This window comes from Musca autumnalis, unplaced genomic scaffold, assembly GCF_047663935.1.
Source record: "Musca autumnalis isolate F117 unplaced genomic scaffold, ASM4766393v1 scaffold_2, whole genome shotgun sequence".
Classification (NCBI taxonomy): domain Eukaryota; kingdom Metazoa; phylum Arthropoda; class Insecta; order Diptera; family Muscidae; genus Musca; species Musca autumnalis.
The window spans coordinates 12,618,135-12,633,709 of NW_027411755.1; the positions used below are offsets into that span (position 1 = coordinate 12,618,135).

Below are 15,575 nucleotides of genomic sequence, written 5' to 3' on the forward strand. Positions count from 1 at the left end.
ATGTTTTTTTTTTTTTGCACTCCTTACATTTCACTCCAAATGCCTGCAGGTCGGTTGTTCGCTCGCTCGGAATCCATCCATACATTCATTTCATTCATAAATTCCAATAGACCGCACCGGCGCAATACAATTTTTACTCAATTCTGTCGTCCGTGTGGTGTTTGTGATGAGTGATTTATGTGGCAAATTCCTTTGCCAAAGTACTACCGACTGACTGCTGACTGAACAGCTTCAATGGCATGCCATCCGCATGTTTACAATCAGTACATGCCGGCACGTCAAACCATTCAGATCCGTTGTGGCTCCGTACAAGTTGAGGGCGCATTTGTGAAAGCACGTGACATAAACGGGAATTTGAAACGTGTTGTGTTTTTTTTCTGATTTTCTTTAAAAAATGCATTTAAATGCCATGTATAACTGAGTGACGAACTAGTGACAGACTGATCGACTGTCTGCTTGTCGGTATGACCACTGGCATCCCATACAATTTCAATGTCATATCAAGTGTAATTCCCTGTAATTTAATTCAATTTTTTACTTGTTGTTTATTGTCGATGTCTTGTGGTGTTTTGTACCCCAGCCAGCCTATACCCGCATCCGTTCGTTTGTGCGTTTTGGTGACCGCAGTGCATCCATCCATCTGTCCCTCACAATAGCCGATGAATGAATTAATTAATCTAAAGAGTCGCGCTATTGATTACAATGCCAATGACAATGGCATTGGTACTTGGGCCACAAGATGCAATCTTCAATGTCCATAGCAATAGCTTGAGAATATTTCAATGGGCTCATATTTGTGTTCGTGTGTGTGAGTCATAGTATGTGTGTGTGACAGTGTCAGCTTGAATCAATTTACAATAATAAAGTGTAGTAATTGAAATATGTCTTACAATATAATCTTGCGGATCAGTTAAAAAGTGATCTTTAGTTGAGGGGTTGAAGTCATCGCTGCAATTACAAGCTGCTGCCAAGAAGAGATGAGCAGGAACATGAAAATTTTCTTAAAAATTCAATTTTATGGAGATTCAAAATATTCCTTAAAATGAACGTTTAGAGTGCTTGGAAAAAATATTCTTAAAAAAATCCATGTTTATGCAGCTGGAAGTGGGTTTAAAAATATTCTGAATGTGGGCTCAAAAATATTCACAAAAAATCCAGGTTTATAAAGTTGGAAGTGGGTTTAAAAATTTTCTGAAAGTGGACTTTAAAATATTCTTAAAAAATCCACGTTTATGGAGCTGGAAGCGGGCTTGAAAATATTCTGAAAGTGAGCTTGAAAATATTTTTAAAAAATCCACGTTTGTGGAGCTGGAAGTGGGCTTGAAAATATTCTGAAAGTGGGCTTGAAAATATTTTTAAAAAATATACGTTTGTGTAGCTAGAAGTGGGCTTGAAAATATTTTTAAAAAATATACGTTTGTGTAGCTAGAAGTGGGCTTGAAATATTTTTAAAAAATCCACGTTTATGGAGTTGGAAGTGGGCTTGAAAATATTTTTAAAAAATCCACGTTTATGGAGCTGGAAGTGGGCTTGAAATATTTTTAAAAAATCCACGTTTATGGAGTTGGAAGTGGGCTTGAAAATATTTTTAAAAAATCCACGTTTATGGAGCTGGAAGTGGGCTTGAAATATTTTTAAAAAATCCACGTTTATGGAGTTGGAAGTGGGCTTGAAAATATTTTTAAAAAAATCCACGTTTATGGAGCTGGAAGTGGGCTTGAAATATTTTTAAAAAATCCACGTTTATGGAGCTGGAAGTGGGCTTGAAATATTTTTAAAAAATCCACGTTTGTGGAGCTAGAAGTAAGCTTGAAATATTTTTAAAAAATCCACGTTTGTGGAGCTAAAAGTAAGCTTGAAATATTTTTAAAAATCCACGTTTGTGGAGCTAAAAGTAAGCTTGAAATATTTTTAAAAAATCCACGTTTGTGGAGCTAAAAGTAAGCTTGAAATATTTTTAAAAAATCCATGTTTGTGGAGCTAGAAGTGGGCTTGAAAATATGTTTAAAAAATCCACGTTTGTGGAGCTAAAAGTGGGCTTGAAAATATGTTTAAAAATCCACGTTTGTGGAGCTAGAAGTGGGCTTGAAAATATGTTTAAAAAATCCACGTTTGTGGAGCTAGAAGTGGGCTTGAAAATATGTTTAAAAAATCCACGTTTGTGGAGCTAGAAGTGGGCTTGAAAATATGTTTAAAAAATCCACGTTTGTGGAGCTAGAAGTGGGCTTGAAAATATGTTTAAAAAATCCACGTTTGTGGAGCTAGAAGTGGGCTTGAAAATATGTTTAAAAAATCCACGTTTGTGGAGCTAGAATTTGGCTTGAAAATATTTTTAAAAAATCCACGTTTGTGGAGCTAGAAGTGGGCTTGAAAATATGTTTAAAAAATCCACGTTTGTGGAGCTAGAAGTGGGCTTGAAAATATGTTTTAGAAATCCACGTTTATGGAGCTGGAAGTGGGCTTGAAAATATTATTAAAAAATCCACGTTTATGGAGCTGGAAGTGGGCTTGAAAATATTTTAAAAAAATCCACGTTTTTGGAGTTGGAAGTGGGCTTGAAAATATTTTTAAAAAATCCACGTTTATGGAACTGGAAGTGGGCTTGAAAATATTTGTAAAAAATCCACGTTTTTGGAGCTGAAGAAAGCTTAGAAAATAGTCTTAAAAAATCGACGTTTATGGAGCTGGAAGTGGACTTCAAAATATTTTGAAAAAATCCACGTTTGTAGAGCTGGAAGTGGACTTGAAAATATTTTAAAAAATCCAGGTTCAGTTGGCTGGAAAATATTTTTAAAAAATCCACTCCCACTGGGCTTGGCAATAGTTTTTAAAAATCCAAGTTTGTTGATCTGGAGGTGGGTCTGAAAACGTCCATGTTTTATGGAGCTGAAGCTAGACTTTAAATGAGTATTAAAACAACTCTTTTATGTGAACTGCTTGTAAACGGTGACTCCGAATTCTGCACATTTGCAATTGATTGCTCATCTCGTTCGGTTTCAGCTGAACGACGCTCCCTCCCCCTCTCTGTATTTACTTACATACTTAGCAGGCCCATTACAGAACATTTGTTCCATAGACCGAACTAAGAAAAGATCTCCAATTCTCTCTGTTTTTCGCTCGCTTTCTGGAATACCGCGCCTTGTCATCTCTTCATCCACTTGTTTGCGCCATCTATTCTTTGGCCTGCTAATTCTGCGTGCACCGCCATGTGGCTCGAATTTATACGCCTTTTTAGCGGGTTCATCATCGCTCATTCTTATTATATGGCCTAGCTAACGCAATCGTTGCATCTCGATACGTTGAACAATATTGATGTCGTTGTATAGCAGATACAGCTCGTGGTTCATACGACGTCGATATTCACCGTCAACGCAAATCGACTCGTAGATCTTTCGAAGAATTTTCCTCACAAACACACCATGCACTGCCTTATCTGATTGTATTTAATTCCATTATTTTTGCCTTTATATCCTTGACCTCTCGTTCTGCCTTTTGGTAAGCAGCTAGTAATTATTCGTTGATTTTATCAGCTCCACGCAGAGCATGCTTGGCTGGCTCCATTAGATTCTTGGCATTTGAAGTCATCTTTTTGTGTGTAACCATGTCGACTTCATTCGCCTGGATGTCGCGTATACCTTCCTCCACTTCTTTGTAATGCCATGGACTTTTTTGCTGGACTCTGCATCCTTATCCTTGAGGTGTCGATTCATTTCCAACTGAGAGCTCACTTAAGTTTCAAGACTAATGATGACATATTTAGTTTTCTTCTGGTTAAAAAGTCTGATTCTTTCTGAGTTTGCCAAATCTTTATTTAATTCCATCATTTCCGCCTTCATAGCCATGGCCTCGCATTCTGTCTCATGGTCAGAAGCTATTAATTCTCCCTTGGTGACCTAGGTTTCCACAGCCCCACGGAGAGCAATCTTGACTTGTTCATTTACATTCGCGAAAAACTTGTCATCTTCTTTTTGATTTTTTATGTAATCATGGTGACTTCCATTGTCTTGATCTGACCTTTCATTTCCTTCATTGCCTCTTTTTCGTGGCTTTGGAACAGATTTTAAGCCTCCATAACTATCCCGTCATCGTTGTCTACATCCACTAGTTTATTATCTACTTCATCATTGACCTATCATCTCGCCAACTCATCTCATTCGGTTTTAGCTGAACCAAGCGCACTCTCTGGGGTAGCGAAACCTTTAAGTAATTCCATTTTTGCCTTTTTACTTTGACCTCGCGTTCTGCCTCTTATTTAGCTGATAGAAATTCTTCCTTGGCTAACTCGGTATCCTCAATCACACGCAGAGCATTCTTGACTTGCTCCATTAGACTGATATTCTTTCCCATTTTTGTATGCAATCATGGCGACATCCACTGCCTTGATCTCACCTTTAATTTTCTTCATTGCCGCTACCGTGGCTTTGCGTTTCATCCTCTCACTGTCGAATTCGAGTTGACCTTCCTTCACTTGTTTGTCAATGTCATGGAGTTTCTTTTTTGACTCTGCAACCTTACCCTGGAGGTCTCGAATCATTTCAAACTGATAGCTTCAATGCCAATGAAGACATCTTCTCCTTTCTTTAGGTCAACTTGTAGAGCCTGATTCTATCTGAGGTTGCCTGATCTTTATTTAATTCCATTATTTCTGCCTTCATAGCATTGAACTCGCGTTACGCCTCTTGTTTAACCGCTAGTAATTCTTCCTTGGCTACCTTGGTTTTCTCAGACACACGCAGAACATTCCTGACTTTAACCTTCAGATTTGTGGCAAGTTTTAAATCATCTTTGTCATTTTGTATGCAAACGTGGCGACTTCCATTGCCTTGATCTCACCTCCCGTCATTGTTGTCTACCGCCACCAGTTTAATATTTCTTCATTGGCCGATCTTTGCGCCGTCAACTCATCTCGTTAGCTTTCAACTTAACGACGCGCTCTTCCTGACGTAACCAAATCTTTATTTTAATTCCATTATTTCTGCCTTCATAGCCTTGACGGCGGATTCAAGTAATCTTCTTTTTGATTTTTGTACTTAATTATGGTGACTTCCATTGCCTTGGTCTCATCTTTCATCTTCTTCATTGCCTTTTTTGGAGATTTTGGAAAAGATTTTAAGACTCTTAACTCTCCCGTCATTGTTGTCTACCACCACCAGTTCTTTGTGGCGTCAACTTATCTCGTTCGGTTTAGCTGTACGACGCTCTCTCTCTCTCTCTCTCTCTCTCTCTCTCTCTCTCTGAGGCAACCAAATGTTTATTTAATCCCATTATTTCTGCCTTCATAGCCTCGCATCACGCCTATTGTTTAGCCGCTAGTAATTCTTCCTTGGCTTCCTCAGCTACATGCACCTCCATTGCCTTGCCTTTCATGTTCTTCATAGCCGCTGCCGTGGCTTTATGTTCCATCCTTTCATTGTCCAGTTCGCGTTGAAGTTCCTCCACTTGTTTTTCAATGCCATGTACATAGTTCCTTTTTTGAGTCTACGTCCTCACTCTGGAGGTCTCGAATAACTTCAAACATGAACGCTCACTTTAGCTTCAAGACTACTGTTGGCATCTTTAGCCTTCTTCAGGCCAATTAGAACATTAAGAGTTTTATTATGACATCTAGATTAGCAAATAGTCGCTTAGATTCGTTAAATTTCTGGTGCCGGGTTTCTCTTCCAAGGGCCTTTTTCAAGTTCATCTTCGGTCTCAGTTGAACGACGCGCGCTCTCCCAGAAGTAGCCACAACTTTAATTAGTTCCATTATTTCTGCCGTCATTCCCTTGACCTCACGTTCTGCCTCTACTTACTTTTCCTTGGCTCTCTTGTTTTCCTAACCACACGGAGACCATACTTGACTTGCTCTTTTACATTTGTGGCAAGCTTGACGTCATCTTCTATTTCATTTTTGCGTTCCATCCTCTCGCTTTCAAATTCACGTTTTTGGACTCTATATCCTTACACCAGAGGTCTCGAACTATTTCAAAGCGCCCACTATAGCTTGAAAGGTAATATCGGCACCTTTAGCTTTCTTCAGCTCAATTGGAAGAGTCTTATTCTGAATCAGATTCGTCCAACTCCCGATGCCGGGTTTCTCTTTCAAGGGCCTTCTCAAATTCATCTTCGGTCTCAGTTGAAAGACGCACTTTCTCTCTGAGGTATCCGAATCTTTATTTAATTCCATTATATGTGCTCTCATTGCCTTGACATCTCGGTCTGCTTCTTGGTTAGTTGCTACTAATTCTCCCTTGGCTTCGTCAACCACACGTTCATGACATTTTCCTTTAGACTCGTGGCCAGCTTGAAGTCATTTTAGTATACAATCGCGATTGCCATTGTCTTGATCTCGCCATTAATTTTCTTCATAGCAGCTATCATGCCTTTGAGCTCAAGCCTCTCACAAGTCCCTCTACTTGTTTCTTAATGCCAAGGAGTTTCTTTCAGGGGTAGGTAAGTCTCCTTTCGATTAATCGACTTTTTGCAGCCGAAAGTCGAAAAATCGTAGTCGTCTTTTGTCTGGAGGGAAAATCGCATAATCGATTATTTTGTGATTGATTTTCGTGTTTGCCCATAGACTGTTGGGGGCTTTACAGTTTCAAAAGAGAACTCGGAAATCTACGAATTTTCGATTATAATCGATTTTCTGCGGTTCTGAAAAAGTCGAAAGTCGAGTTTTAAGACAACTGAAATAATCGCCAGACCGAAAAATCGCACTTTTAGTTTTAGACCAAAATCGAGAAGTCGAAAAATCGATTATTGATTTCCATTACCTATCCCTAGTTTATCTTTGGAATCTACATCCTTACTCTGGAGGTCTCGAATCAATTTAAGCTGAGCGATCCTTTAAGCTTCAAGCCTAATGTAGACATTTTAAGCTTTCTTCAGGACAACTTGAGGAGTCTTATTCATGCTATTTAGTTTAGCGCTTACTCAGATTTTTCCTACTCCTGGTCCTGGATTCTTGTTTTATGAAAATTTAAAATGAAAAATATTTTCTTCATAAAACTTTTCATTTGAAATGTTTTGCCTTTATAAAAGTTTTCATTTCATATTTTCATAAAGCGAGAATTTGGGCTCAATTGCCGGGTTTCTCTTTCAAAGGCCTTCCCACGTTCTCCTTTCTTCCATTACATGGCTATATCGGATTTTTTTCATTTCCTTTGTATTAGGTTAGGTTCTAGGATGCGCGGCTGCTATGCTGGCAGCCACTCCACTCGGAGACCTTATGGTCCATTGTGATCATCCTGATTGTTCGGGGTTGTGTTGATTGAAGAGATGATTATTGCAGATTGCTATTGATGAAATGATTGTTGGTGTGATATAGTTTTGATGGTTGTGTTACAGTTATAGAGTTGATGTAGAAAAGGGTTAGTGTTCGTCAGTTGTTGTAGAGATGATTATTGATGTGAAGAGTACGGTTTCCAGTTTAAGATTGAGGAACGTTGTTTTGTGTAGAGGTGTCGTTTGTCGTGTTCTCGGTTCGTTGAAGCTATCTCAGGCTATTGGCAAGGTGTAGCAGATCTGACGGCTCTGTTTGGCAGAATGGGTGGTGTGTACGCCCACGATGCGCAGTATTCTTGAAGTGAGCATAGGACAGCGACATAGTAGATGCTCGATCGTCTCTATTTCTTCCTCATCCTCGCACAGCCTACAGTAGTCAGCCGTATCGTCTTCTTCCTATTTGTACGTCATTGATCTTATTCTGCAATGAGCCGTGATGATCATCACTGCTAGTTTCAGATCGGATTTCTTCATGGTGAGCAGTGAGGCGGTTCTTGACTTGGACGGGATTGGCCAAATCGCCCTTGATGTTCTGCAGCTTTACGTATTTTGCCATTGTTGGCAGAATTTATCCCGAAATTTCTCTTCTATTTTTCTCCTGAAGTGGCACAGTGGTGGCTTCATGGAGTTGTCGATATCAATGTTTTGTGACTCCGATTCGCAGTGTGCCAGTTCGTCGGCTGCCTCGTTTCCCTCGATGTTGCAGTGCCCTGGGAGCCAACACAAGGTGACGATTGATTTTAGTGGCTCCAAAGCGTGTTTGCAGTCCAGAACAACCGCGGACTTGATATAATGGGACCTGAGTGATTTTAGGGTCGCTTGACTATCAACATAAATAGTCACCGGTCCAACTATGTCCCCTCTCATGTTGTTTATCAGTTCCGCGGCCTTTCTGATAGCAAAAATTTCTGCTTTGAAGACACTACAATATTCGCTCAACTTGTATGAAAGTCGTAGATCAAGGGAATTGCTATAGACACCTGCTCCTGTGCCTGTTTCCATCTTAGAGCCGTCAGTATAGATCTCTATGCCGTCTAGAGGTGGGCTACTGTGTGTCCAGTTATCCCTTTGGGGTATGTGCACCTTCGTTGCCTCGTGATATAGTCACTAATGTTCCCAGAGGCCGTTGATAGTCCGAATCGACGTAGGATTACAGTTCGTCCGTGCTCGGAACTTCGCCATGAACCTAGCTCCTTAAGACGAAGTGCACACATTGCTGCCAGTTCCTGCACTAGTGCATGTAGATCTAGTAGCACATTTAGGGCTGCTTGTGGAGTGCTCCTCATGGTACCAGTGATTAGTATTACTTTGTATTACTGGTCCCTGTAAGTCAATCATCTTAGCATACATTTGAAGCATTCCATTGTTTTTAATTTAATTTTCTGCTAAGTGTTTCGATGCTCCAGTTCTCTGACTTTCCACGTACTTATACGTCTCTTCGTGGTATTCTTCCGTCTGACTTTATTATACCTTCAATCGCCCAGTTAATGAGACCAAGAAGTCTCTTTCCCATCTTGGACTAGTGTCCAGACTCCATCTACAACTTAGATTGCATCCCGTAATCTAATTCAAACAAACACTTGCGGTTCTTGGTTGCTTATGTTTATCATCATGGTTTTCTTGTCAGGCTGGCAAGTGAGAGATTGCCAATTCTTCACCTCCCATTTCTTCACAATCAAAGTTTGTTTGTCTCGAGTTTACAGCCTTGACGTACACCGCTTTGGTCGGGTGGGGGATTTCATACTTCCTCATCACCTTTAATTTGTCACCTCCTCAAGGAGTTGCAATACTGGCAACTATCTCTCTCTGGGAGCAGCAGAGAACGCATGCGAGCCCAAGTGGTAAATGTTTAAGTCGTGCTTAAGTTGACTCGTTGTGATTGCTATTGGTCCAAGCTTTTGCAGGATGTGGTCCCAGAGTTTGTCGTTGACCATTATCTCAACGGTTTTCTGGTGGTCCTTATGTAGTATATCAGACCCTCTACTGGCGATGATCACCACAATCAATCAATCAATCCCTGTAATGCCTTTTTGCAATAAGTTGATACCGGTTCCTTATTTGTCTCTGCGGCCATCTTTCTTTTCTTTTCGGAATACCCAAGTTTTTCCCAAAGATTTAATGATCAGATTCACCTTACTCCTGTCAAAGCTTGCTGTGCCACCCTCTGTCAAAACATTGTCGGGCAAGTTTCCTATGCGTGGGTCTTTATTAGGTTGAATAGGGGCATTTGAAGCAGAAAATCTCTTTTTTTCTTAGTGTTCTGATCCGCGGGAGATCTTATGCTTTTCAGAGGAACTATATACAGTATTGTTGGGAGCATCTTATTCATTTTGGTTCTAAAATTCCTCTTTGCTGAACTCCCGAGTGTTGTCTCCGTTCTGTTGTGAGTTTGCAATGCTCAATTCGCCATATTATCCTCTTTACTGACGATCTCCACAACGGTTATGTTTGTTTTTGCTGTTGATGTCGGACTCGAAGTCAGACTCTCTCCCAGTCGCTGATGGTTGGATCAAGATTAAACTCACCCTTCGCTTCCCTGTCTCCTATTCTCATTTCCCTTTTTTCTTGTAACAGCTCAATCAACCATAGATGCCAAGACACCCACATCTAGAAATACTCAAAAGAATCCGGCTACAAGGGCATTTAAATGTCTTCACACTGTGGTAAAATTTCGCAACTTTCCATTTCTCTCTTTTTCATGTGAAATGCGGTGTAGCCCAATAGGCCGTATTCTTCGTCCAGCTTAATGAAAAATATACCAATCTGGATATATTGTTCAGATTTTCATCAGATTTATATAAGATTTGTCTGATCAAAATTGTTTTCGTAAAGAAGAGCCATCTATGGTTCTCTAGTAACAAATCTGTCAAGTAATTACCATGGTGATAGTCTTTGCTAACTTGGCAACAAACTAATGAAATAAAGAAATATTAATGACAGGATTGAATTCAGAACTTTTTCGGGATAAGATGTTGGGTTTTTGGCTTCAATGCCAGTATTATGTACTCCCGTAGTTAGTCAAAGAATAAAGGTGCTTATGGTCTCCTGACTGCAAACAAATCTCTCATATAGTTATAATATGGTGAAAGTCTTTGCTAACTCGATACTTCCACTACAGATGTCGTTTCTTTCGTTGGATTCAATGTAATTTTTCTGCCGAATTTCTTCAGAAGAATTTAAGAAAGCAAAACCATCAGACTTCTAGACAAGCAATCAGAAAGAATTTTCTACAAACTGCTTAAAATAGTCGAACTTGCAGTTAAATATAAAAATTGTAAACTTATCGCCCCATCTTTGGTCTACCGGCAAGGACTCCGTCATGTAGTTAAACTAGGTGAGAATCTTTGCTAACTTCAGTCTCTCAACATTGCTGTCATGCTTTGATGTGACTTTTATACCAACGAAGTTAAAGTATGGTACACATTGACAAGCAAAACTGACAGTCATCGAGGTCTATTTCGTGAATATCAAAGCCTAAATGAAAATTTTCTTTTGTAGTCTCTAAATAATACCGTAAACATTGTATTTCAATCGTTTTTAGCTAAATAAAAGTTGTTATTTGCCGGAAAATTGTCCTAAAAGTACGTTGACTGTCAGTTTTGACTGTTAGTGTGTACTCCCCTTAAGGGTTGAGTACATAAGCTGCCTTGCCTGCTTACCTTGCTTGCTTCTGATAAAAGAATAAAAAAGAAAAGGGCAACCCAGTTCGAAATTTGCTCGGCCCTCTTTATTCTTTTACTTTTATTATGTCAGAAATGAAGCAGGAAAGCAAGGCAATCAGGCAAGGCAGCTTATGTACGCAGGCCTTTAGGGTAGTACGGGCTTCTGAAGGGATTTTCATTAGAGGAGGTTTAAAAACGAATTTCAACATATTCCTCAAACTAATCCTCTCTTAGAGAACACTACAGTGAACCTTTACATATATTATAAGACCAAATACCTTTGTTTTAGCAGCCCTGAGTCTATGTATGTATGTGTTTCGGTGTTTGAATACCCACTTGAATGAATCGCCTCGCCCCCGAAAATTTTTGCTAACAATTGATGATTGTGCATCGAAAATGCAATTCAATTGTTTATCCAAACGATAATTAACTCTATTGTCTGCATTGTCCGGATAGGTTGACTCCCATATGACTGACGACTTCACTTATCTCTCAATAAATAGACAGAAAATGAACTTTTACAAAGTAAATAAAATACGTGTATAATTGTGTAGGTGTATACGTGTTCGTGTGTCCATCTAAATTACGTTCCAAAGTATAATACATATCTGAACACACAACTATCTATATACATATGTAAATACTCAATACAAATGATTTATATTCAACTAATCAATATTTGGTCAAAGACAATAAAAGAAAATGAAAATTGTAAATTGCATTGGCAGCTTTAGCAGCAGCAGCATCATCATTTTCATCATTGTCTTATTCTTAGGCAAATTAACAACAGCAACAACAATAAATACCAAAGGTGAGTAAGTATGCCATACTTGTCATTAGTCAAACGAAGTAAATAATTGTTGTGTTTTTCCGAAATGTGTCATCAATTCTTGTTGGGCACAATGTTTCGATCAATCAATCAATGAATGAATATTAACCCCTAAATCATTTGCTGAAATAGACCAAATCGTTGAAATGGAGGCAGTTTGTTCATTTCGGAAGATCATAACTTTTAAAACCATTTAGAGAGAAGTGTAAACATTTTGGACACACTGTTAAGATTTTCTTCAGAATTAGTTCAGAAATGTCTGATCGCAATAAAAATTTTGAGCATTGTGGTGATGCAATCTTTCAGAGTTTGTCCAGAAATATCTGAAACCAAAAGTATTTGCTTCGAAATTAGTGCAATAAAATATTTTTATTGAAAAACTGATGTTTCTAATCATTTAAAGACCTAAGAATACTAAGGGTTCCTGCAGGGACATTTTTCCCAATACTCAGGTATATTTTGTAAATAAACTATACTTGGCTTTAACATACTTACTTCCTTACTAAGCTGGCCCATTACAGAACATTTGTTCCATACACCGAACTAAGAGAAGATCTCCAATTCTCTCTGCTTAGTGCTTATCTTTCTGGAATACCGCGCCTTGTCATCTCTTCATCCACTTGTTTGCGCCATCTATTCTTTGGCCTGCCAATTCTGCGTGCACCGCCAAGCGGCTCATATTTATACGCCTTTTTAGCGGGTTCATCATCGCTCATTCTTATGATATGGCCTAGCCAACGCAATCGGTGCATCTCAATACGTTTAACTATATTGATGTCGTTGTATAGCAGATACAGCTCGTGGTTCATGCGACGTCGATATTCACCATCAACGCAGATTGGTCCGTAGATCTTTCGAAGAATTTTTCTCTCAAACACGCCAAGCACTGCCTTATATGCTTGCGCAAGTACCCAGGCTTCGGAACCATACATCAGCACGGGTAGCATCAGTGTTTTGTAAAGCGTTATTTTTGTTTGACGAGATGTGGCTTTGTTTTTAAACTGCTTACTTAAGCCAAAGTAGCATCTGTTAGCCAATACAATTCTTTTTATTTCACAACTGATGTTGTTTGTTGTGTTATGGCAGTGCCGAGGTAGACGAAGTCTTTTACTACCTCAAAATTATAGGAACCAAAGTCAACAGTTGGCCCGATCTCTATGGACGCATTGCACGTCGACACCATCAACTTAGTCTTCCCGCCGTTTACCGCCAGACCTACTTTAGCAGATTCTCCTTCGACCTTCATAAAGGTATCAGTAACTTCTTTTACTGATCGTCCCATGATGTCTATATCATCAGCATAAGCAAGTAACATGTGGCTATTGGTGTACATTGTGCCACTTTTTTTGACGTTTGCCTCTCGAATAACCTTTTCCAGCAGGATGTTGAAGAGATCACCCGAGAGGATGTCTCCTTGCCTGAAACCTCTTTTGGTACAAAATTCTTCGGTGAGGTTCTTTCCTATTTTAACTGAGGATATCGTGTCAGTTAAAGTCATTTTACAAAGCCGAATGAGCTTTGCGGGGATACCAAATTCAGACATGGCTTGGAACGCCTTCGAACGTAGTGGGCTGTCGAAGGCTGCTTTATAATCGACAAAAAGGTGGTAGGTGTCGATCTGCATCTCTTGGGTCTTCTCCAGGATTTACCGCCAGGTCTAAAGCCACATTGGTATGTCCCAATTATCTCGTTGACCATAGGCTTTAGTCGTTCGACCAATATCTCGACACGATCTTGTCGGCAATCGGGAGTAGACTTATGCCCCTATAGTTGGAGCATACAGTCTTGTCTCCTTTCTTATGGACGCGGCCCAGGATACTCAGATCCCAATCGTCGGGTACTCGTTCTTCCTACCAGATGGTGCTAACTAGCTGATGCATACACCTTATCAGCGTGTCGCCTCCGGTTTTGAACAGCTCGGCTGGTAAGCCATCGGCTCCTGCTGCCTTATTATTCTTCAGCCGGTTTATTGCTGTCTTCTGGGATTGGATCTGTGGTATCATCGTCTTCGCTACTATTGGATACCAGCAGATTAGAAAAATGTTCCTTCCATATCCTGAGCACGCTATCTGTATCTGTTACCAGATTACCTTGATGGTCTCTACAGGAGGATGTGCCTGTACCAAAGCCATCTGTTTGATGTTTCACTCTTTGGTAGAATTTTGGGACTCCTGTACATCTCGATTTTTTCACACTCCCGCTTTTCCATTTCTCTCTTTTTCTTGCGGAAAAGACGTTTCTCCTCTCTCCTTTTCTCCCGATATCTCTCTCGTACACGTCGCTACGGATTGTAAAGTAGCCCTATATGCCGCATTTTTCTCGTCGGTAGCAGCACGACACTCCTGATCATACCATGGATTCCTTGGTGGAGGTCTCTGGTATCCAAGTATGGATTTTGCGGCTGTTTGCATGGAGTGGGCAATACTTTACCATTGCTCTGATATATTATCGGGATGAGGACTAGTTGAGTGGAATATGCTGTGGCTATCTGTTGTGATTGCAGCTTACCGATGTCCAACTTTCGTGTTGTGTCTGTTCGTACTTTGTTTGCTACGTTTAACCGGGTGCGTACCTTTGCTGCAACTAGGTAGTGGTCCGAGTCTATGTTTGCTCCTCCATCGATGAATGTCTTCCATCTATCACAACGTGATCAATTTGATTTCTTGTTTTTTGATCTGGAGACAGCTCTTATGGATGTCGAGATGTTTAAATCTGGTGCTGCTAACTACCATGTTTTTTTGCCGCTGCGAAGTCTATCAGCCTCATGCCATTGTCAGATGTTTCATTGTGGAGACTGAATTTTCCGACTGTTGGGCCAAAGATATTTTTCTTTACAATTTTGGCATTAAAATCGCCTAGAATAATTTTAATGTCATGGGCAGGACAAAGGTCATATGTTTCTTCTAAGCGCTCATAAAATATGTCTTTGGTCTGTTCGTCCTTGTCTTCAGTGGGAGCATGAGCGCAAATAATGCTGATGTTGAAGAATTTTGCTTTTATTCGAATTGTAGCAAGGCTTTAATTCACTGGTGTGAAGCTGGAGACCAGGTGTTTTAACCTCCGACCAACTACAAATCGGCCATCAAACCCATGCTTTATGTCATGGCAGCTATAATACAGTGTGTCACCAGTTCCATCGTATTTCCTGTATGACAGTAATGTCGGCCTTGTACTTTTCAAGCACATCTGCCAATGCGTAAACTGCACCTTCTCTATAAAGGGTGCGAACATTCCAGTTGCAGATTCGCAGATCATGGTCCTTAAAACGTTTGCGGGGGTCGTCAACTTTTTGAGGGATTTGTTTTTCTTTTGTTTTTTTCATAGTAGGCTGCTTTTTCTAGGGGAGTGTTACTAACCCGGCGCCCAAACCCAAGTTTTTAACGTTCTTATGGGTGAACGCGCCGTTCATGTTAGCTCACTACCTTTAACGGGTGTTAAAGGCAGCTCCCCAGGTGACACCACGGGGAGGTCAGTGACCACTTGAGATGAGTGACCAAGATAAATCCTGGTCTTTGCCATGTTAAAGCCGGTCAGGACCGTTCCTTGGTATCTCTCATCCCCATACGCCACCCTGGCTTTAACATGGTTCTAGAATAATATCCACTGTACAAAACCATCATTTTTACATTCGACAAAATTTAAAAAGAGACATACTTTGTACTTGTTGTTCAGATTTTCTTCAGAGTTTTATCAGAACTGTCTGAGCACATTGAAATATTGTCAAGACATGTATTAGGATGCACCATATTTGGTATTTCGGTAACAAAACCGTAATGTCATACTACACTGGGCAGTTGGACACTTTGTTTAGTTATTTGCAG

General features: G+C 40.0%; 1 protein-coding gene across 22 annotated transcripts in view; it reads left to right on the top strand.

Moving 5' to 3' along the window:
* The first annotated feature begins 261 nt into the window (after positions 1-261).
* Positions 262-15,575, top strand: part of LOC141393649 (beta-1,3-glucosyltransferase) — a 59,664-nt gene continuing 44,350 nt past the window's right edge. Inside the window, exons 1-3 of one of the 22 annotated variants that reach the window (XM_073966971.1) lie at positions 263-516; positions 10,382-10,597; positions 11,480-11,736. In XM_073966971.1, coding sequence (XP_073823072.1) covers positions 11,628-11,736 — 109 coding nt within the window. In that variant the 5' untranslated portion in view covers positions 263-516; positions 10,382-10,597; positions 11,480-11,627. Of the gene's footprint in view, positions 517-908; positions 1,268-10,381; positions 10,598-11,381; positions 11,737-15,575 lie in introns of those variants that run through there. The other 21 variants (XM_073966974.1, XM_073966978.1, XM_073966972.1 and 18 more) reach the window with 21 other exon arrangements.